The sequence below is a fragment of the Pteronotus mesoamericanus genome, unplaced genomic scaffold (assembly GCF_021234165.1).
Source record: "Pteronotus mesoamericanus isolate MK-2021 breed Mesoamerican mustached bat unplaced genomic scaffold, CSHL_Meso_final contig_101, whole genome shotgun sequence".
Lineage (NCBI taxonomy): Eukaryota > Metazoa > Chordata > Mammalia > Chiroptera > Mormoopidae > Pteronotus > Pteronotus mesoamericanus.
The window spans coordinates 2,945,769-2,969,287 of record NW_026555001.1 but is presented as its reverse complement, the minus strand read 5'-3'; the positions used below and the strand labels follow the sequence as shown (position 1 = coordinate 2,969,287).

General features: G+C 34.0%; 1 protein-coding gene across 3 annotated transcripts in view; it reads left to right on the top strand.

Moving 5' to 3' along the window:
* The window catches only part of PPM1B (protein phosphatase, Mg2+/Mn2+ dependent 1B), a 61,481-nt gene extending 44,754 nt beyond the window's left edge, over nt 1-16,727 (top strand). The window contains exons 4-6 of one of the 3 annotated variants that reach the window (XM_054567160.1): nt 2,698-2,809; nt 3,190-3,247; nt 14,983-16,727. In XM_054567160.1, coding sequence (XP_054423135.1) covers nt 2,698-2,809; nt 3,190-3,247; nt 14,983-15,012 — 200 coding nt within the window. In that variant the 3' untranslated portion in view covers nt 15,013-16,727. Of the gene's footprint in view, nt 1-2,697; nt 2,810-3,189; nt 3,248-13,101; nt 14,790-14,982 lie in introns of those variants that run through there. The other 2 variants (XM_054567144.1, XM_054567151.1) reach the window with 2 other exon arrangements.
* The last annotated feature ends 6,792 nt before the right edge of the window (nt 16,728-23,519 follow it).

Sequence of the window (23,519 nt, the reverse complement as noted above, 5' to 3'; positions counted from 1 at the left end):
ATTGACTGGCCTATTATGAGTCCTATTTTGAATATAGTAGCTATAGTAATTAGTGAGCGTTTTCAGATGTGTAGTTACCATAGGAAGACGATATTCTTTTGCTGACTGGATGGGGCAGATTTCTTGATGAAATTTATAGTTTAATAGAGACCAGTAATATGTTTTGTTTGTTTTTTTAAGTAGAAGAAAAGTAAAGCAGTAAGCAGAGAGTAATAAGGAATATTGGTTAGGAAGGTCTCTGTGAGGAAAGACATTTGAGGGAGTTAATTGTATATGGGAGAGAGTGGCTGTCCTCGGGAAGGCGCATTCCAGGCAAAGGAAGTAGCTGAGAATAAAGAGGGAATGTTCTTGTTAGCGTAACTGGATTAGAATGTGGGGGGGGAGTGGAAGCCCTGGAGTGGTTGCTAAGAAGCAAATTATGTATTGGGTTCATTTGGTGCTTTCCATAAGATGGGTCCATTAGCATTTAGTTGTCTTTAACTTCATTCAAAACAATTTTTGTTAAATTGTTTTGTGACAGCTGTCATATCAGCATGCATTTAAAAAAAAACTTATCAGCCCTCCCTAGTATGGCTTAGTGGATTGAGTGCAGGCTGCGAATCAAAGGGTCGCCAGTTTGATTCCCTGTCTAGGAGGGCACATGCCTGGATTAGGGGCCAGGTCCCCAGTAGGGGGTGCGCAAGAGGCAGTCACACATTGATTTTCTCCCTCCATCTTTCTCCTTGAATAAATTTCTCCTTCCTTTCCCCTCTCTAAAAATAAATTTTAAAAATCTTAAAAGAAAAAAACTTATCAAAGTTGGTGAATTTTTGTGTAGCCATTTATATATTGAAGATGGAAGGAAATATGCAACATTTTCGGCACATTATACTTTATTATTTCAAGAAAGGTAAAAACGCAACTGAAACACAAAAAAAGATTTGTGCAGTGTTTAGAGAAGGTGCAGTGACTGATGGAATGTGTCAAAAGTTGTGAAGTTTTGTGCTGGAGATTTCTCGCTGGGCAATGCTCCACAATCAGCTGGAGCAGTTGAAGTTGGTAGCAATCAAATCAAGACATTAATTGTGAACAATCAACCTTGTACCATGTGGGAGATAGCCAACACACTCAGACTATCCAAATCAATAAAGTTATTGGTGAAAATGGAAAATGTGTCTTTTATTTTACGGAAAAAACTAAATGGACTTTTTGGCTAACCCAAGAGAGTCCTGTAGACCAAAAGTCTTGAAGACTTTGGACTTTATTCAAGTGGGGATGGGAAGTTATTGGAAGATTTTGAGCACAAGAGTGACTTGATTTGAATTTTTCCAAGGTTCTCTGTGGAGAAGAGATTGTAAAGAGGGGACAAGAGGGAAAGCCAAGAGAGCAATTGGAATCATGCATTAATATAGGTGACAGATTATGGTGGTGGATTGGACTGCAGTAGCACTAATGGAAGGGTGTGGAAGTTCATTAGTAAAGTGCTAGACTGAAGTGGTTCTCGGGAGATTTTTGTCCCCCAAGGGACATGTGGTAATCAATGTCTAAAGATATTTTTGGTGTCATAACTGAGGGGGTGCCACTGGCATCTAATGAGTAGAGGTCAGGGGTGTTGCTTAATGTTCTGCATGGCACAGGATAGCCTGCCTCCCCAACAAAAAATTGGCTAAAATATCAGTAATACTGAGGTTGAGAAACCTGCCCAATAGAGATACAGGTGCAATGTAGGAAAGTTACAGTCCTGCGTTCATAAAGTTCGCAGTTTGTAATAAACACTGTGTACAGTGGGGACATGTGGCAGCACACCCACTCCAGGCTTGTGTGAAAGTGGCGTACAAAGTTGAAGAATACAAGTTAATCCTATAAAAGGGTTGTTGGTTTGGCGTAAAAAGTGTTCAAACCAAGGGAAAAGTACATATGAAGATCTAGACGTAGGAGAAGGCTTCTTTGAATGGAGCCTTTGGAGATAATAGGAGTTGGGCAGAATTAAATGGGAGTGTGAAAGTTAAGTCACAGTGAGGGTCTTGTGAGGCATGGTTAAACAGTTTGTGTTTTTCATCTTCAGAGCTGCTTATTAGGATGTTGCTTTTCTTTTGTCTTAACTAGAAAGTTGTCTGGTTTATGAGGAGTTTTGTGTCTTGATACTGGCCAAATAATTTTTTTGAAAAATCTGTTTTCCATAAATTATAAATATAAATGGAACATGTATATGTTTAATTTTGTTTTAAGCATTAGCAAGTTCTGAATTCATTCTCCTTTTTTATTTTAAATAAATTACATAACTAGGTGTCAAAAAACCTATAAGATATTTTTTAATTTTTCTTCAAATTTTTATCCATCCATTGCTTTTATTTTTCTGTACTTGTAGTATTAATATAAAATGTATTTTAGATCAGAAGTGTTTTTCCATGTAGCTGTGCTATATGTTCATAGGGATAATTTTAAATGATTATAAAGCATTTCACTAGTAACTGGCTATGCCAAACATTTCCTTTTATTTTTGGACACTTAATTTGTTCAAGGTTTTGTTTTTATGAATTATGCTGGAATGAGCATATATATGCAAATAACTTTTTATATTACCTTTTTTCCATGTGATAGCAAGGTAAGTTTGCTGTTTATATTTTAACATAAGTGCTACCAAATAGTAACTCATTTCACCTCTCTCTGAATACTAAGTTATGCATTAATTTAGACACTTTCTTTTAAAACCTACAGAAATTATGGAGAAGTCTGGTGAGGAAGGAATGCCTGATCTTGCCCATGTTATGCGCATCTTGTCTGCAGAAAATATCCCAAATTTGCCTCCTGGGGGAGGTCTTGCTGGCAAGTAAGTAGAACAAAAAGAACTAATTTTGAGTTTGTTTATAATTAATAATTCGATAATCTTGGGTAAGAAGTACATCAGTTATCTAAAGATGAAATGGGTTGATGGTTCTTAAACTAGAGTAGAATTCTAAAATTTTATCCAAAAGAGATTTTTTAAAAGGAATTATTTATCAGACTCCGAGGATGAAGGTCCTAAATCTTTCCTCGGTAATTGAGAGCAAATGTGTTGTGCAGATCACATTCTGAGTGAAATGTAGAAACTGTTCTTGGCAAATAGTTTGTGTAGCAGTTAATTTTTGAGTTACGTCAAAATGAAGTATTTTAAATACTCAGAGATTTAATAATTGTAATGAATAAAACTAAAGCATTTTTTTTTTTTAGGCGCAATGTTATTGAAGCTGTTTATAGTAGGCTGAATCCACATAGAGAAAGTGATGGGGTAAGTTTTGTTTTATTTCATAAGCATTTTAATAAATTTATAACATAAATATTACTAGATATGAATATATTCACGTAATGAAATATGTAATAAATTATTACTGCTTTTCATTTTAAGGAGTCAGTTAAAGTTTAAGGAAGTGTATTGAAATGGAGGTAGAGGTAAAGTTCTGTTTGTAGGTAGGTTTATTGTCACTTAACGGGTATCAGATAATCTTTTTGTTTGAGCTATACTTATTTCCTCCCTGTATGTCTGCCTTCTCTTCTCCTTCTCCCTAAATCTTAACTTTGAGGCAAAGAATGTGCTTTTAAAAATCTTAAATTTCTTGCCCTGGCTAGATAGCTCGGTTGGTTACAGTATCATCCCCATACGCCAAAGTTGCAGATTTGATCCCTTTTCAGGGCACATACAGTAATCAGCTGGTGAACATATAAATAAGTGGAACAACAAATTGATGTTTCTCTCCTTTCTCCTTTTTTTCCTCTCTATCTAAATCATTCAGTCAACAAAAAGATTAAATATCTCAATTTTTCCTTTGGCAGGCTTCTACCATCACTGGAAGTTAGTGATAGTGAATGAGTTGTTATTTAACTTATTTTTAAAAATTTATTTACTGATTTTAGAGAGAAACATTGATTTGTTGTTCTTATTTATACATCCATTGGCTGATTCTTGTATGTGCCCTGACTGGGGAATGAACCCACAGCCTTGGTGTGTTGTGTCAATGCTCTAACCAGCTAAGCTTACCTGGCCAGGGTGAATGAGTTGTTATTTTAATAACCAGACTTCTCAGTGCCCCTGTGTGCCCAGTTAAATGTCTGAGGATAATTTCTCTTTCTAATCTTATTGTGCTGTGGGTTTATGTGTTTAACTGAGATAATCATTTTTTCTTGTGCCCTCTTGAGCCTCACAGTGCAAATCTCTTTGTCCCTTTACCTTCCTTTGAAATACCGATAAGCAGTCAACTACTCTGTTAGTTTGTTTTTTGCTTTTATTTTAGGATTAATACCAGGAGACAAAAGAGTGTCTTTTTAATTGCCCTAAATTTCAAAGTCAGGAATTCCAATAAGAGTTTTCTCACAGTATTTCTAAGTTTTTGAACATCTAAAAATGAATAACTTAATTTTTAACATGTATTCTTCAAAGAATTAAGGGGGCTAAACTTAGTTATGAGACTTGTTGAAAACAAATAGACTCACCCTCAAGTCTCCAGCTCCTCTTGGCAGTCTTGAGAGAGACATCAGCCACTGGTAGTAATTATGTATCATCTCAATTGCATGATTTTCTAGGGTTCATTATTGCACAGCACTATCATATGATTTCTTTTTTCTTAACAATAAAAGTGTACTGTCAAGGAAAATTTTACAGTTAATGCACTTAGTGGGTTGAACACTATATATTGGTAATGACAGAATTTGTGTCTTGGTCTGCAGCAGTGCTTCTGAGTCTTTTGTGACTGTTACCTCAGAATATTAAGAATTATATCCAAAGCTGTGAAAATTAATTTTAAAATAAGGATATATCAAGTGATACATTTAGAGAATTCTAAATCAGACAATTTAGTAAAATAGAGGTAATTGGGAGGTAGAGTGAAGAGTGTCTTACCTCTTCAGCTAGATTATAGGTTCCCCATACCACCCACCACCATGGTCAGAAGAAGCAAGTCCTCAAAAGCTGGTTATTGATTCATTTATTCGCCATAAAAGCACTCCTGTGTTCTCATATATTTGAACTGCAACCCCAATTTGTAATCTTAAAAAAACTATTTCATTATACCTTGCTGAATTTCTTGGTCTCTCAAAAAGTTGGCGTTGTCTCCAAACAGGATTTTTAAAATGTTTTATAACACTAAATTTCTGTTTAACATATACCAATGATTACTAAATTTTTTAAAAAATAGAAAATACTTATACATAGCTTTATAGACAATGAATATAAATAGGCAACCGAACCATGAAGCTGAGGGGAAATGCTAAGGATATGAAACTCGCTCAAAGTACGATTATTGTATGAATATATAAATTAAGGAGATGTATGCTAGATAAAAGCTTTCTATTAATAACCAGCAGACTGAACTTCAACAAGTCTACCATGTAATGAATTTGACATAAGGAGAAGACTCTGAAACATAAGGCGTGGTCCTATCCCTACTCTTAATGCAGCTTGCAGTGTAGATTAGATATAAATGCACAAGTTAAATAATAAAAATATTTCACATCATTTAGTAAATAATAAAAAGAAATGGCAACCTAGAATGTGACTTAATTGCCATGTGAATTGTACAGTGACTGCTGTGAAAATCAGATTCGCAGAGAACAGATAGACTGTGAAGAATGATTTGTGTGGCAGAAATGAAACGAAAGGAGGATGATAGTTCAAGGAGATGAAGGAGCCAAGAACAAAATGTAAACAATCTTTGAAAGAAATGACATGATTTTGAGTGGAACAGAGAACTGCTATGGTGAAAAATAAGAATTTAGGAAATCAGAAGTATTTTTTAAGAGATTTGGAGAGGATTTTGAACTTTATATTTTATATTAAGGAGCCACTCAACGATATGTTTGGAGCATAAGAATGATAGACTCAAAGGAATATCTGGTATTTTAATCTCTTAGAAACGTGCAGTTTTAGATGAAAGAGATGCTGGATGTTAAGTAGTTGTGAAATAATTGCAGAGATCAGATGATAAGTATAAATTCATTAGATGGATATATGGGTTAGAGAATTCCCTCTTTACTATAAAAATTAACTTGCAGTCCAGAATCTTGTTTTGGGAAACATTACTTTATTCTTTCAGAATAATCATGACCTTAGAAAAATGTTGAACCATAACCACGAGTAGCAGAAATGCACTAAAAAATACAAAAGAAATAGAACAAATGAAGGAGTTACAGATGTTTAATTAAATTATTATTAGCTCTTGACCGACTGTATCAGTGAATTAGGCATAGATGTGTTCCACAAATGCCTCTCAACTTAGATCTGTGCCATGTGGAAGATGTTACCAGGAAATACAGTGTGGCAGGAGCCAGTAGTTAACTTGCAGAATAGGAAAAACTAAAGTGTGGTGGGAATTCAAAGGAGATGACAATTGGGAAGTATTATAAAAATTAAGCTTTTAAAAATAACAACTTAAAAAATTATGCTAGTCAGAGTGAATCAGAGTGATTTAGATTTCTAAAATGTCTGCTTTATATCAGAGATAGAATTGTTCTGATGTAAGTGCCTATAAGGAATACCTTTAGAAATAGAGATTCATTCATTTTTCTTTATTAAAAAAACCTTTTGGTTAATATTTCAAAAGGCTGAGTTGAATATAAGTAAGAAATTAAATCATTAAAATATATTCGGGAAGCCCACTATTTTAGGGTAATCTTACTAAGTTTACTAAATTTGTTTCTTAGTTCAACTTTTTGGAATGCAAGCAATACTGGTATTTTCTTAACTTTTAAAATCAAAATCTATGGGAAATAGTCTAGAAGGAATTCTTAATCAAGGAGTTCATGATTCACCCAAAAGTTTTTGCAAGAATATTTGTGTGTGTTCAAACTTATTTAAAAAAAAAAAATTTTTTTTTTTTTTTTTTTTAAATCTTCACCCAAGGACATTTTTTATTGCTTTTAGAGAGAGAGGAAGGGAGAGAGAGAAATGCCGATGTGAGAGAAACATGGATTGGTTGGCTCCTGCAGTATGTACCCAGACCAGGAATTATGTGCCCTGCTTGGAAATTGAACCTGCACCCCTTGGGTTATAGAACAGTGCTCCAACCAGCTGAGCCACACTGGTCAAGGCATACATATTTTTTCCATTATGAGTTTGTTTAGAATTTTAACAAGTTCCTCAGAGGAGTCTATGACCCTGAAGGAACAATCCACCTATAAGACTAAAAAGAGTAAAACCATATTTTGGCTGTAAGGTGTTGTTATATTAGGCAGAGCTCTGAGTTCACCTTCCTTTTCTTCTTCTAAAGTGCTAGTTTGTGTTTTATTTTATTTTATTATTTTCTCCCTTCCATGTCCATGTACCAGTTTGTGTTTTATAACTCGAATATAAATTCTATGAGATCTGGGACTTCACCTGATTTATTTATGGCTATAATCCCAGCACCTGCAGCAGTGCCTGGCAAATGGTTAGAGCTCAATAAATACTGGTTAAGTAGGAAATATTTCCTCCCTTTCTTTCTTCCTCCCTTATCCTCTCTCTGAAAATAAATAAATAAAATCTTTAATAATAAGAAGAAGAAGAATAAAGCCCTGGCTGATGTGGCTCAGTGGATTGAGCACCGGCCTGCGAACTGAAGGTTGCCCATTTGATGCCTGGTGAGGGCACATGCCTGGGTTGTGGGGCCAGGTACCCAGCTGGGGGCGCGCAAGAGGCAACCAATTGATGTTTCTCTCGCACATCGATGTTTCTCTTCCTCTCTCTTTCTCCCTCCCTTCCCCTCTCTTTTTAAAAAAAATAAAATCTTTTTTAAAAGAAATATTTCTATTCATTACTAGTACTTGTTTGCTAAGACCATCCTTATGTCGTATGTTTAAAAAAATAATTTGAGGTTGCTAATTGGTATGAAAATGTATTTTCAGAGCTTTACATTTTCTATGCAAAAATGTTAAGTTCTTCCCTCAAAGAGGACTAATTATGCTTTGAATTAGTATACCGCTGATCAAGTAGCTATATAAGAAAGAACTTGTATTTATCCACCTCCTATGTGCCCATCCCTGTATATAAATACACATATAAAATTATAGGCAATCTCTTCAGCACTCTTTATATTTATATAAGACTAAGAATCAGTGGGATGAAGTAGCTTTTGCCCAGGTTGCAAAGCTAAATAAATAGTGTAGCCGGATTTGAATCTTAAGTCAGAGTAACTCCCAAAATTGTTCTCTTTATACCTTTCATGCTGCCTCTCTAAGCTGCTTTGAGGTTACATAAGCGTCTGTACCCCACCTCAGTGTACTGCCCAAGAAAAATCATTTCCCATTCTTTTGTGAATCTCATAATACTCTTTAAGATACTCTGTTTAAAGTTGTTGAAAGTAAGCAGTCAAGCCCAATGTTTTTAATCCATTATTTTTTCATTTAAATACACTTTTATTTAAATCCAAAGAATATTTATGGCATTTGAATTTTTGAGAAGGGGGGTAATGATAGGGCAAAAGACCCAAAGAATCTCCATACTATTTTTGGATTGAGTGTTGTATACAATTTTTTTTTATTTTATTTCAGATAGATTAGTTATAGTCAAGATAGCTGCTTGTTGCATTTTTACATCACAGTCTTAGTGCTTTACGAATACTAGATTTTTATAAATTGTTTCTTGTTTACTTTTTCACTGGGCAAAGCATTTTCATGGAGATCTACAGAACTTGAAAATGCACCGACTCTGATGACTTTTTTAAGATATGATTTGACATAACCACTTCTTAGCTGTGTGGTCTTGACCATTTTAAGTGACTCTAAAATTGTTTCATGTTAATTAAATTTTACATAATCCTTGCAAATAACATCTAATTTATTAGGTTCTTCATTGATCATTGTTAATTGTGTCTCATGAAGTCACATTTGAAAATCTTGAGTTCTAAAAAATATTTTTAGCTGACAAGCAGGGCATAGGACTTCACCAAAAACTCAAATAACATATACCAGCATAGTAAATACACGAGTATTCTTTTTCTCCACTGTTTTAGCTAATCATTTGAAGAATTTCCCTTATGGCAACTGTATTTGTTTTTAATGCTGTAATTAATATTAGCTAGTGAAATTTTATTTTTAAAATAGGCTTAGATTTTTCCCCCCTTTTTGCTCTATGCTTGATATATGTAGATTCCCATGTCTTACTGGGTGTAAGACAGTATTTTCATAATGAGAGATTTGATTTTTAAGTTGTGTTAGTCTAGATAACAGTTAAACCTTACAAACAAAAACTGAGAAAAATGTTACAAATTCCCATCTCCGTAATTGCTTTACATTTATTTTGCAGAATAATTTTAACCATCCTTTAATTTTTTTTGTCCTGTAATTCCGTTAATCTTTCTGTATCTATAAAATACATTATAGACTTCAATAAGAAATGATTGGTGGTCTAGTTCTACAGTAATTTTAACCACTATTTATTTAATGAGTTTATATGGGGCACTTACTATGCAAAAACTGTTACTTAATGTATTCAACAGTCTGTACACAAATCTTTGTACACAAAGATTTTGGTATCTATAAATCTGAGCTCTGTCACTTACTGTATTGTCACTCTGACAAGTATCTTAAATTTGAGCCTTAGTTTCTTCACTTACAAAAATTAGGGTTGCAGTACCTATTACTTAGGGTATGTATGAAGATTAAATGAGATTATGTATATAAAGTTCTTAGCACAAACATCAATTTTCCTTTCCTAGGGAGTAGGGAGGATGCAGAAAGTAATACGAAATTATCTTTAATTCAGTGAACTTAAGAGTCTAATGGAGAGACTTGTGAACAGTTGCAAGGTAAATTAATTGCTATAATAGATGTGTATACATGATATACTATTTATGTATGATTTCAGGTACAAAAAGTACAGCTAAAAAATAGGTTCCTTTTTTGATATTAATGAAACTCCCATTGAGAGGGTTATGTAACATAACTTTGAAGAATGAAATGAAATGGCTGGGGAAAGCATTTCAGCCATCCATCATCTATTCAGTACAATAAGGAAGTGCAGTTTGCTTTAAGATAAAATGACTTTTAAATGTTCTTAATAGCTCAAGTTCTTTTCAGTTCAGTGGTTCTATGATGCCAACCATTATAAAGCCATCCCTACTTAATTTACAGGTCTGGTTTTATGTGTTTTTTTAAAAAGCAACTACTTTTCCCCAACTGCTGCTCCTATACAGCAGTGCCCAGAAATGTAGGTGATTACTGTAATAAGAAAGGGGTCAGATGGAGAGTGAGAGACGCTTATCTTTTGAACCCACCGAACTGAAACACAAACAATGTAACAACCTTTGATCCAACCTTTTCAGTAAGTTCAAGTAAGTAGAGTTATGGGTGTCCAACCTTTTGGCATCTCTGTGCCACACTGGAGGAAGAGTTGTCTTGGGCCGCTCATTAAATACATTGTGACAAGTAATCACAAAAAAATCTCATAATGTTTTAAGTAAATTTAGAATTTTGTGTCGGGCCACTTTCACAGCCACCCCGGGCTGCGTGCGGCCTGCGGGCCATGGGGAGGGCACCCCTGGCCCCGTGGTCCTCAGCCTTGGGTATCAGGGTCACCTGTCAGGCTTTTGTTTTCTTTTTTCTTTTCAGATTTTATTATAAATCACCCCAGCCCACTGAATGTGGATATCGTGGGATGTAACTTTGGCATCTGTATAATTTTTAAAAGCTGCACAGGTGATTCTGATGTGAAAATCAGGGTTGATAATCACTTTAGCCATATGCAAGTCAGCTGCCGGATTGGAGCAGATTTTGTTTCAATGTCCTAGATGTTTTTATTTACATATAAAAAGGGAGTTTTTAATTTGAGGTTTCCTTTTGGGAATGAGGGGGTAAGTTTTATGCCCTTCATTACAGGTTCTTTGTGACTTACCATTCAGTAGAAAATAAATTGCCTTTTGGAAAACCTGATTAAAGACTTGTAAGGTTTATGATTAGCAACCACTTATCTCATTCTTCCATCTTAACCATTCCTGGAAAGATTCAAATGAGAAATGTTATTTAAGGAAACCTGTTTATTTAATACAGAAGGAAAGATAAATACAAAAAATCTTAACATAGAGCATATTTTATTATGTTCCCTCCACACAAATTTTGCTAATTACAAAAAAGTTATTTTGATAGTTAATATGCTTGATGTAGAAAATTGGAGAATTTAAAGAAAACAAAGCATCTGCAACTTCATTACCCATTATGATTATTTATGCAGGGGTGGGCAGAAGTGGGTTTGAATTCAGCCACCTCAGGAGACACTGGGTCTAACTGAAATTCAGATTTGTTTGCTGATTTTCAAAGACTGCAAGAATGTGTAAATAATGAAGGCCGGCAAATTGAACAATTATGAGGTTGTACCTATATGCACTGTGCCATTGGGACATTCTTTGAGTTAATACAGCTATTGTAATAATCAAAACTGGCATGTCTTTTTCCATATGAACAACTATAAACCTACTGTTGCCCATCCCTGTGTATTGCTATATTTGTTTTCCACCCAAGCAGTTTATATAGAATATCCTAAAATGAGCAGATACACAATCATATACATACACATATGCTGTACACAGTTATCCTCTTGCTTTTTGCCACAAGGGTGCCTTTAAAAAAAAAATGTTCACGCAATCTCCTTTTTCTAATAAACATTGTCCTTTATTGTGTGGTTACATTAGTATTATCTTTGTTGTAGAATTATAGATAACAGCTTCCAAAGATGTTTAACAATTTGAGTCAGGTCATCTATATTAGTAACCACTTTTATATTTTATTTTCCTAACATTTTATGATGAAAACTTTCAGAAGTTTTCTTACAGAAAGATTGAAATGAGGATAATGAACACCATATCCCTAGATTCAACAGTTCTTAATATTTTGCCATATTTGCATAGAGTGCAGGTATACACTACATTTTTCCCTTTTTTTTTTTTGACTGATCCTTTGACAGCAAATTGCAGGGATCATGGTATTTTACCTCTAAATATTTTGGCATGCACCTCTTAAGAATGAGGACATTTTTCTACAAAAGCATAATGTTGGAATTAAGGAAAGTAATAATAAATTTAATAATGTCATTTAATATCAAGTCCATATGTTCTCAGTTATCCCTAGAATGGTGATTATACTTGTTATTTTGTGCCATTGTCTAATCTGGCTGTTAAGTTATCGTTCAGGCATCTGAAGCAAGTTTTTAATCAAGCCCCTGTGTTTTCCCCTCCTGACACTATGAAGATTCTGAGCCAGCTCTTTATAGCGTATCCTCCATTCAGGATCATACAACTATTTCCTTGTGGTGTCCTTTAACTTGATCTTCTATCCTCTGTGTCCTGTAAACTAGGAATTGGCTTTATTAGATGAACAGTAAACATTTTTTGCAAAAACACAGGATATGGCTCTGATTCCCTAATTCTCACATCAGGAGGCACATGATTTAAGACTGTCTTTTACTCTTTCAGCTTAACTATGATTAGCTTGGATGTTAGAGCTTGTTCTGCTAACAAGATTAAATAGCTACTGTTGTAGTAACCTGTAGATTTCCCAAAATTTAATGAAATAGAAAAGGATGAGGAGTTTGCTCTTATGTTTAAAATAATTTGTCTTTTTACAGATGTTTTATTAAACTCTTTAAAGTCAGATATGTAAATAAAATTTTTTATCCATGAACACTTTAATAATTTCCCAGAAATCCAGTTGGAGTTTATATAGTTTAACATTTTGTGTCTCCTACCTGTCATTTATCAGAAATAATGGAGAAACTAATGTTCTAATGGCCTGCTTGTCTGTCCTGTCCTATTGCTTTACATACTAATTTTCTTTTATCCTAAGTCATTCTAGCCAATTACTGTATTTCTAAGTAAGTCAGTTTTATTTAGGAAATGCTTGTGTTGCTGTTGAATTCTAGTACAGTAAACTTCAGCTTAAACTTCAAATTACAAAATGAAATAAGACATAAACTAGTTAATGGTAATTTGCTAAAAGTAACAAAATAATTTCAGTTGGAAATTTTTATTATTTGACACAAGACTTGATACTATTTAATGAAATGTTCTCATGCTTAGACTATATTACTCATGGTAGAAAAATGAGTGTTTTGCTGTGATGTGTTATGAAATACATGTGATATCCTAGTTTGTCTACTGACACTGGGGTCTTGAATCTTAAAAAAAGGCCTCCGATGAAGCAGAGGAAAGTGGATCACAGGGAAAATTGGTGGAAGCTCTCAGGCAAATGAGAATTAATCATAGGGGAAACTACCGACAACTTCTGGAGGAGATGCTGACTAGTTACAGGCTAGCTAAAGTAGAGGGAGAAGAAAGCCCTGCTGAAGAACCAGCTGCTACAGCTACTTCTTCGAACAGTGATGCTGGAAACCCAGTGACAATGCAGGAAAGCCATACTGAATCAAAAAGTGATCTTGCTGATTTAGACAGCTGTAATGAAGATGCAGGGACAAAAATGGGTGGTGAAAAAATATGATTTGACTTTGTGGTAATAATTTTGTGATCTTTGATTTGATGGTTTTTACTTAGAAAGTATAATGTATGCGTTTATATAACCGTTTTGTTATTTGAATCTTGGTAAACTAGTTTTATTATATTCATATAGCCTTGTTTTTAATAAGGCCTTTGCATACACCTTTATTAGATAGTTTAAAATTGACTATTTATAGTACTTTGAATTTAATAAAATTATATGTAATTTCATATTGTATGCCAGAAATGAGGTTGCCAGTTATTAAAAGTCAGTGGTTAAATTCATACGAGATAGGATTAAAGATTACTGATTAGCAAGATTACAATATGTTGTGGAAAGACTTGTTAATGTAGAATTATACTGTTTCACATATTTTACATTTTAGTATACTCATAGTTAGCTTTGTAATAAATTTGTGTTTTCTTTAGTGACTTTAGTTCACTAAAGAATGGCAGATGCTGATCTGTAATATTTTTTTCAAGGATGATTATTTGTGTGTTCTTTGACTTGTTTGTATTTTACATTTCTGTAGTTTTATTTTTAGAAGTTCTAAGCTATTGGATATGTGGTTACTTTTCCTTTCTGTGTATTCTTTATGAAAAGTAATTTTTGAAAAGCCTGTGTATTATTCGTATAGCATTGGTTTGTATTTCTGTATAGCCTAACTACATACATCAAAATGTATGTCAACTAAGTGTTCAGAATGAAATTATAAGTGTTTAAGTCCAAATAAAGCACATGATATGGAATAATCTATGCATGTTGTACTTATTTAAAAAAAAAATTTTTTTAAACAGTTTTGTTATATTGGAAAAATTAGAAATTCATTTGTATTTATATAAAATTTAGAAAACTTTTGGCTTGGCTTTTTATCATTAAAAGAGAAAACATTTGAGAAGTCTTAAAGAAAATCTAGTCTTTTTCTTATCTACTTTTTGGTACAAAATATTAATCTGTGGGCAGAGTGGACACACATAGACGTGTCAGAACATTGCCATGATGAGCATCTTAAAGATCACAAGACTGTCAACTTTGCTATAAGTGTTTTATCAGTATTATTAAATGCAAGACTTATGGGGTATTTTAAATAGTGGTTAATACATGAGTTTTGTTTTTATTAAAATTGATTTTTTAAATACCAGTAACTATTAGTCACATGGGAAACTTTTTAAAAAATTATTTAGCGACTGTAGAGCATTAACTTTTCTTCTTCATGTTTATATTTATCATATGTCTAAAGTTGCTTAAGGTACCCTAGGTTGAAACTTTGGAATCTTCTAAGGTAGCTGATGTTTTGATCTATTTTTTCCAATGCTGGAATACTTTTAAGTGGTTTAAAAGGAAGGCATTTGGTGGAATGGGGAGGAAAAAAACAACCCCAACCTGTTACCTATCTATATTAGATCCATGTGTATACACACAATGTACAATACACACGCCTCTCTGTAAACTACCTTTTCAAACAAAGAAATGAAGGTAATTTGTTCACCTAATTTTGTTTCCTTTGAAATTCAATCCAACCTGGAAGTGGTGTAGGTAAATAATAATAATATTCTTCCTTTTTTCTTCCTGTAGGGTGCTGGAGATCTAGAAGACCCATGGTAGCCTTATAAACTTCTAAAATGCTTTTGATTCTGAAAATTGGGGCAAAAACTTTTAATCACAATTTTCTTCAATACAAGGGAAAAATATTCTTGTGGATTCCCAACGTTTTGTGATATGAGCAGAAAATCATTAGCATTTCCCATCATTTGTTCATATTGTGTTTTCTGATAATTGCCACTTGTAGCATTGCCTGTACTACAGTATTTTTGCCAACCTCAGGCATACTGGTTACATCTGTATTGAACTTTTGGCCCTAGAAACCAACAGTTATTTTATCACAAATAACAATTGTGCCTGAGGTGCATGGGAATATAGTTAGCTGTACTCTGAAGATACGTTATGTCTTTTTTTAAACAAGACACACAACATATAAGCATGTAAAAGTAAAGAATTGTATGAGATGTTCTTTTTTTCAATTCACCAAGTTGAAAGCCTTTTGCAGCTCTGTGGCTTGAAATTTCATTTGAGCAATTTAACTATAGGGTATATATTTATTATTAATTGTTATTTAATTTTTTTTCCAATTTTACCTGTATTACCAAACTGGGGTCTCCATGTCCAAATTGTAATGTTGCCTGCTTCAAAATAAGTGTATTTGGCAATAATATTATAAACCCTTACAAATTTTATGCATGTATCTACTTCATCCTTCAACTCTCACTAGAAAATCTTTGAAACCAAATGGATTAATTTATGGCTATTTATAATTTGCTTTGAAATCTCACTGCTGCAAATTTTTTAAATGATGAGATTTGCCTTTATAATGTAAATTGTGATTTTGGTTTTACATGTGGTTTTCTATAGTTTTAATTTTTCAGCTTTTAAGATACAACAAGTTTTGTGTAATTTGGTATAATTTTTAATTGTTTACATTATTTTAAAAGCTCAGAATATCACATTGAAATATGACTATAAATACATTTAAAATTATCTATTTTAGATCTAAGGAAATATTACAGAGATATTTTCATGGGTTCAGTAACCCCTTTCATTTTATAACATTGGGCACGGTACAGAGTGGCTGTCACATAAGGTACTTGAAGATTATTAGTTTAATTCTATTTTTACAATAACCTTGAATTCTTGAATTCTTTTTGAGTTTTGCATGTATCCAATTAATGCTGAACATGAAGAGTAAAATATTTATCTAAAAGCTATTGGGGTAGGAGAAGCAATGAATGTATCCATTTGTACATGGTTTACATGTTGTGGATGCTTTGTAAACATTTTCCTGTATGTTTAAATTGTGTTTCAGCAGGATGTAATTGCCCTTGTGTATAGTTAAAATGAGTCATCATCTGGTCCTATGTGAAATGGAATTCATGGTATTTTTCTGTAACATTTTCCTGAAGCTATTTCTGGAGAGTCACACATTTGAATACAGACGGCTTCCTTGATCATTTGATTTATTGTGCACCTGATTTTTGGTCTAAAAGGAATTATTGCCACAGTATATTTTATTTATTCTTTAGATTTTAGCCTTGTAAGTTAAAGTGCTTTACATGATGACGTTAAAAGCTATTTGTCCCTTTACTGGGTTTGGGGGGCTGTTAAAAGATAGGGAATGAAGAATGCAGAATGGTTTATTGTTCAACTGTCCACTCTGATCCAATCCTGTACTGATAGTACCTTTCCAGTATGATATTGTGATGTTTCATACAATGCAGTGAACATAACCAACTTGTTACCTAAATAAAGAATTGATAAAAACAGTGTGATATATTACTATTTGGTATGATTTTGAAAATGAAAGCCCGGTTTTGAATGTTATTTTAAACATTTTATATAGTTAAAATATTGTGAAATGTTTCATGAAGAACTGTGTAGGTGAATTATAATTCCAGGGAAGAATGAACCAAACTTGTAGGACAGTACTAATTAAATGCTTCTCCACTCCCAAAACATTTTTTATACCACTTTAAAAAAATCTTTTTCTGGTAGTTTAGTGGCCCTTGAAATACAAATAACAAAATGAATATGAATTAGCAAAAGGAAAACTTATTTACTAATATGAATTTCCTAGTCTCCCCCTTCTCAAATATTTTAGTCTTAACAACTGTTTATATTCTAGAAGTCTGAAAATCCCAAAGAACTTCAGCTTTTGTGGGTTACATTTAATGATATTTACCCTATTAGAAAAGAAAACCATTACGTCTTAACATAAATAGCATTGTTTTATAAAAACAAAATTATTTTCCAAAACTGAAGAGCACTGGCTTTTGTTTTGAACATTGGCTAGATCCTCGTTTCTGCTTCAGCATTCAATCTCTTGCAGCGTGACCCTTTGAAGTATACCAGGAAGTCTGGCCTCGCACACATACGTATTTGGGAGAGTATTGCAATAGCTTCAGGTTAATCATGAATATTCCTGTTTGATACATTATCAGAACTTCAGAACTGGTAGTTTCTTGAAGGTTAGTTGCGATGTGAAATCTGAACTATTATTCAACTTTGTTCTCTGTTACATTAAAATTCATTTGATCTGTCCTGCAGTTTGAATTCTACTTTTGCATAATTTAAAAACATGCATCGGTCATTTGGAAAATAACTAGTTCATTGAATTATGCAGTTCTTTAGAAAAGCAACATGTTACTGTGGAATATTTGAAAGTTTTTGGTTACTATAAACTGATACCTTAGGAAAAATGTTACGTTTTGGGAAGCTGCCAAGCTCATGATGGATACAGATTTTTTTTTTAATTCTATTTTTCATTTGAAAGGTGAAATTTTATCATTGGCAACAAATATTGTCAGTTTTCCTTAAGTGACGTGCTTGCTTCATTCATTTTTGAGAAAATGTCTGCTGAATAACCATAGTCTGTCTGTCTCATTCTTTCAAGTAAAAACTGTGCTCCGTGAAGAGTGGCTAGTTCAGCACACTTGAATAATAGCATGAAATAGCAATTGTACTTCAGCATGCTGTAGCACCAGTACTCCCTGTTTCTTTATATAGGCTGTTAAAATGATGCAAACTCAAGGATAGAGTTGTAATAAAATTAATGTTTAGTGCTTCATTGTTGTTAACTGAAACTGGCTATTTCCCCCTTTGTGAGTGCAGGAATGAAGGTAAAATAATGGTTCATTTGTTTGGTGCTATTTTTAGTTGTGCTCAAGTGTCTGCAGTTTTACCCACCATTTCTTTTGCATAATCAGTGCAAATGTCAGTACTTTGAAAAAGAATAAATAGTAGTATTAAGAAAGTAGTTTTGATTTCATATACCTTCTTAAAAGTTCCCCTGGAACCCAACTTTCAGAATTGCTGCTCTTTTTCTTTCGGTGACAGTGTGTTCATTTATTCCAAACATCACAATATAACAGTAAGTGAATGTTAAGATACATAAATATGACAAAATTTACTTGGCAGGTGGTGGTGGGAAGTTGTAACATTGTTAGGCTGAAATTACAAAGCAAGATAAAGAAGGTAGAATCCTTAGCATTGCACCTTTTCTTCCAGAATATTCCTCTGAAGGGTTTCAACTTGAAAAACTCATGATTTAAGGTTAAACTTAAGAGTTTGATTTTTGAATGGCATGTAGTCAGATCATTTTAATCTTAGATATCTTCAGTTACTATAGAATTGTTATTAAAAGTTTTGATAAAAGTTTTTAATCCATGTTTTTAAATAAAATCACTCTACTGCAGCTGAGATAGCACATCAGGTTGGCCAGATAAAGACAGGCCTTTTTACATAATGAAGTGGCTCAAGGTTTTTTGTTGTTAGGCTTTTCAGTTTTCTGAATGTTGAACAAGGTGAGGGAGAGTTACCGTGTTGGTGTTATATTTTGTCCAATTATGAGGCTTGGTAATTATAATATTTACTTACTACTTTTTTGTTTTTAAATGTGTTAGATAGCTAGACATCACTGCAACTCTTCTTTTACCATGTCAGTTTTATTTTCAGATGTGAGGGACTTGGTCGGGTTTTGGTATCTTCACGGTGCTCTCTGGCTCTCTCCAGCCAGCAGAGTAGAGACTTAGTCTTCATAGGAAACCATAGCAAAGTTTAAAACTAACATGAAGGTTGTACATACCCATCTTAAAAAGCCCAGTTAGTTTGGCTTCTTTATTAATGTAGCATATACTGAGATATCAAGTCGCTTATTTTGAGGCTTATTTTTAAAATAACATCTCATTTTGAAAAGAATCTTTGCAAATGCTTCCAAGTTTCTTCACATTTAGTTTACTAATCTGAGTACAGTTTATTCCCGAGAGTCATTTTTTTTTTTTTTTTGGTTAAAGATTTTTTTTAGTTTTAGAGAGAGGGGAAGGGAAGGAGAAAGAGGAAGAAAAACATAGATCAGTTGTGTCTCGCACATGCTCTGACCAAGAATCCAACCAGTGACCCTTTACTTTGTGGGTCGACGCCCAACCAACTGAGCCACACCAGTCGGGGCCAAGAGTCAATTTCTTAATGCCACATGTAGGAATTCTTAAGAGAGTTGTACTGTCATGGATCCAAAATAATGAATTGATTTTTCTATATGAAAATAATGGTGCTGTAGCCCCTGACTCATCCTCCCCCCCGCCCCCCCCCCCGCCCTTTTCTCCCTAGCTGGGCTTCAAAATGGCTTTTTCTAACAAATAGTGTCAGGTGGGAGAAATGTTTTTCTAATACTAGCCCAACATTTGAGGCAGAAATTAAGAGTGTCACTAATTTCCAAACTAAGCTACCTGAAATAACTTGGTGGAAAGAGACCCTACATAGATAAACATTCTGATATTATTAACCAAGTTTTTGTTTCCTAACAAGAAATTAGTCATCCAGGAAAACAATTATGTATATGCTAAAACCTCTGGAAGAACACAGTTGAACCAGAGTGTCAATATTTGTTTCTGAGTTACACTGAGTTTTTACTCAGTTTCAGTCATTAAGAAAAACCTGAAGAGCCCTGGCTGGTATGGCTCAGTTGGTTGGAGCATTCTCTGTCCAGAATTCCAGGTCAGGGCTCATACCTAGGTTGTGGGTTTGATCCCAGGTCCGGATACTTAGGGGAGGCAACTTGATCAATGTTTCTCTCTCCCTTCCACTCTCTCTAGAATAAAAAAATTAACCTGAAGATGTCCATTAAATTTCTCTTGCTAACCAAGTCTTATTCTTTCTTGAATTTGCATTGCTTTTTTAAATGACATCTCAAATTCACATTTACTCTTCCTAATTGCCTTCATTTGTACTTTGAAATTAATCTGGCTTAAGTAATAAGGGAAAATAAGTGATAAAGATTTTAGGACACATTCTATTTGGGTACCTAACATATTTAGTGAAGAAATAACATTGTGGATTTTTTCCCCCCAAGTTAAAATGCACAATGGACAGTCAAATGCTAATATAGTAATCCTTAAGGCTAAAACTTAAGTTATTTCATTTCAAAGCAGTTCTGAGACTTATACTCAACTTTGGGAATCCTTTAAACCTTAATGAAAATGCTAAGCCAGTGTTTATTTTTGCCCATTGTTTTGGTGACTTATGTGTTATGATGTAGAAGTAGTACTATAGCTACTAATACAAAATAAGATACTTTTCAGGCAGCATCACCACTGATCTCATGTCTTGCTGGCTTTTTTGCCTCTAGTGTCTTCTGTCACTTTCTGTTTCAGTTTTATTCTGCTTGGCAAACACTAACACAACTGTGTGTCATTCCCTGCTCAAATGAAACTGGCAGCTCTGCCCTTATAAGTCAGACGTAGGGGTTCATAATCTTGGTGTTCAGAGGTTACTAGTTCTATCTCTTCATATCTACAACTCTAATGGAACACAAAAGAACCATAACTTATGTAGGGGTAGAATCAGGGGTTTGGAATATTTTTTTTCCTTGATTAATAATGCTAAGTCTATATTATTGGCAACAGTGATTTCTTTAGTGGTTAAGTCTGTACCACAAATGTGTTCTTCTGTTCTTCCCATATCATATCTACTTGTAAGAAAATATTTGGGCATATATTTGAGGTAAAGAGTACAATCCAAGGGCACAATCTGTACTCTAACATACGGATCTAATACCTTCTTTCCCTCTCCTGGGTTAACGCTAGTTTTTTAGTTGTGCTTCATTTCTGAAGTCTTGAAGACACGAAGTGTAATTTATCTTGACAGAATTCCACAGTAACATTTAGAGGACCGTGGATTTATTTTTGAGGTTTTGTCTATGAATAAGTAACTTACAAGTAAGTTGATACAGTATAAATCTTATTTTAAATATTTTAATATTTGCTATTAAAATTGACCCCAGGTAAGATGTAATTATTACCATATTACACTTTGATGCTATTGAAGTATACTCCCAAATTGAAAGAAACTATTTTATTAATTCTGGAGTTACCAGTTGTGTAGGGAGCTACAAAGCTTTTTATGAAGTCTAATTTTAAAATTATGTATACTCAAAAATTAACTAAGAGTCTTATGAAAACTTCAGTGATAATGATCTGGTCCTATACTAGGGTACCAATTCTCCACCTCCAGAGCAGTTCTGCTTTTTTGTGCTAACATGTTGGGATTCCAGTTAAGATTTCATTTGAATAAAGGTTCTTTGACTTTGTAAAGGTTAAAAGCCACTAGGTTCAGAGAGTATAAATATGACTAGGCAGATGAAACTAGATAGTTAACTTCTACAAGAAAGGAAACTCAGTGTGCATTGTTAGGCTGGGCTGTGAAGGATATTTACAGGTTTTCATTTCCTGATCTACCCACCTATTGTGGTATTTTACATTCAGAAGGTAGGAAGGGGATGTGGGCGTAGACCAAGAGTCAGGTATCACCTACCATAAGAGGTTACCTCATCATTCCTTCCCCTCGTGCCTCCACCCACCGTGTTTGGGTGATTGTTATTTTGATGGGGGGAGTGTATTATGGGGAGGAAAGGGTGTTATTCCCAACCTCAGATTTGAATTTGCTCACATTATTACTCTACATCCCCCTGTTCTGTAAACCAAACTAATGGTTAAATAAACATACTGTATTCACCTGTGTGACCATACCACAGTGTATCCATTTCCCCAAGGAAGGGTATGTAGATTATTGCAGCTTTTTTTTTTTTTTTTTTTTTTTTTTGCTATTAAACTGGTCTGGTAGGCATCCTGGTATGTGTCCTTTGAGCATATCTGCTAGCGTTTCTCTAGTATTTGCCTAGAAATAATATTACTTGGTTACAGGGTATGCATATCTGCAAGTGAATATGTTAAACACGATACTAAAGGTTTACTACGTTACACTTCCACTAGAAATGTGCCAAGCTTCCTTTCTTTGTCCTCTGCCATTCTCAGGAACATTTGATATTATCAGACTTGAAATTTGCCAGTCAGATGAATGGGAAACATCATTTAATTTGTATTTCTGATTATATGTAACAACATTTTTGCCTTTTTTGTTGGCCATTTGGGTTTCCTCATCTCTGAATTGAATATTCATATCCTCTGCCCATTTTTCTTTTCTTTTGTCCCTTTCTCACTTTGTAGTTTTTTATTTAGCCTGGATGCTAATCCTTTGTTGTATGTGTTGCAAAACCTAGTCTTTGAAAAAACTTACATATGAAGTCTTTTATTATTTATCAGCCTTCCATTATGGTTTGTGCCAATGTCTGTTTTGTTTAAGAAAACACCATATTAAGTTTGCATTTTTTAAAGGAATTTTAAAGGATTCCTGCCTCCCAAGCATGCACATTCCGGTTTTTGGTCCACCTTGAGTGTACTGTTACATAGGGTCTAGAAGAAGTAATGCCTGCTTGAGTGTGGTTGGTAGGGTAATAATATGGGTGTAATAATTTATAGTTTTAATTTGGACATTGCACCTAAAATGTTAAATATAAGTATTTAAAATGAGCTTTACTGTATCAATTATCAGTTGCATATTACAGTGTGCCTGAGTGTGACACTGTTATGTTACAGAATTACATGCTTATGATTTTGTAATAAAAGACTTTTCTAATTAAAAAGGGCATTATTTGTGCTGGACTGTGTGTATGGTATTAGATGAGGAAGCCGATTTTTTTCCCGTGCCGCTGCTACTTGTGCCAGTCACGCCAGCCCTGCCAAATGCCGGTCTCCCATGTAGGTGCGATCCATTTCTGCTTCCGAAGTTCAGTCCTGTTGTCTTTTTGTCTAACCCTGTGCAGCTATCACACCGCTTTAATTACGGTAGCCTCATGAATGCTGATGCCTGGCAGGCAAGCATTGTTTTCATCTTACACTAATGTTCCTTGTAAAAAACAGAGTTAATCCACGTTCTCTAATTCTTCATAGTTTGTCTACATTTGGGGATCTGATATTAAAAGTTGTGCACCCTACCTATGAAAATTACTGTGTGTTTCTGTTGCACATGTACATTTTAAACTATAACGTAGCTTATCGTTTACTCTTCTCTCTTTCCTTGGACCCATAGCAGTGGGTGCCACACTATGGCGGAACCTGTGGCAAAAGGAAAATGTGATGATTTGGTCTTCATTTAAAATTCTATATATCATGGTTTTTGCAGTAGTTTTGATTCTTTTAAATGTTGCAGTAAAATACTTCTCTTGGCTA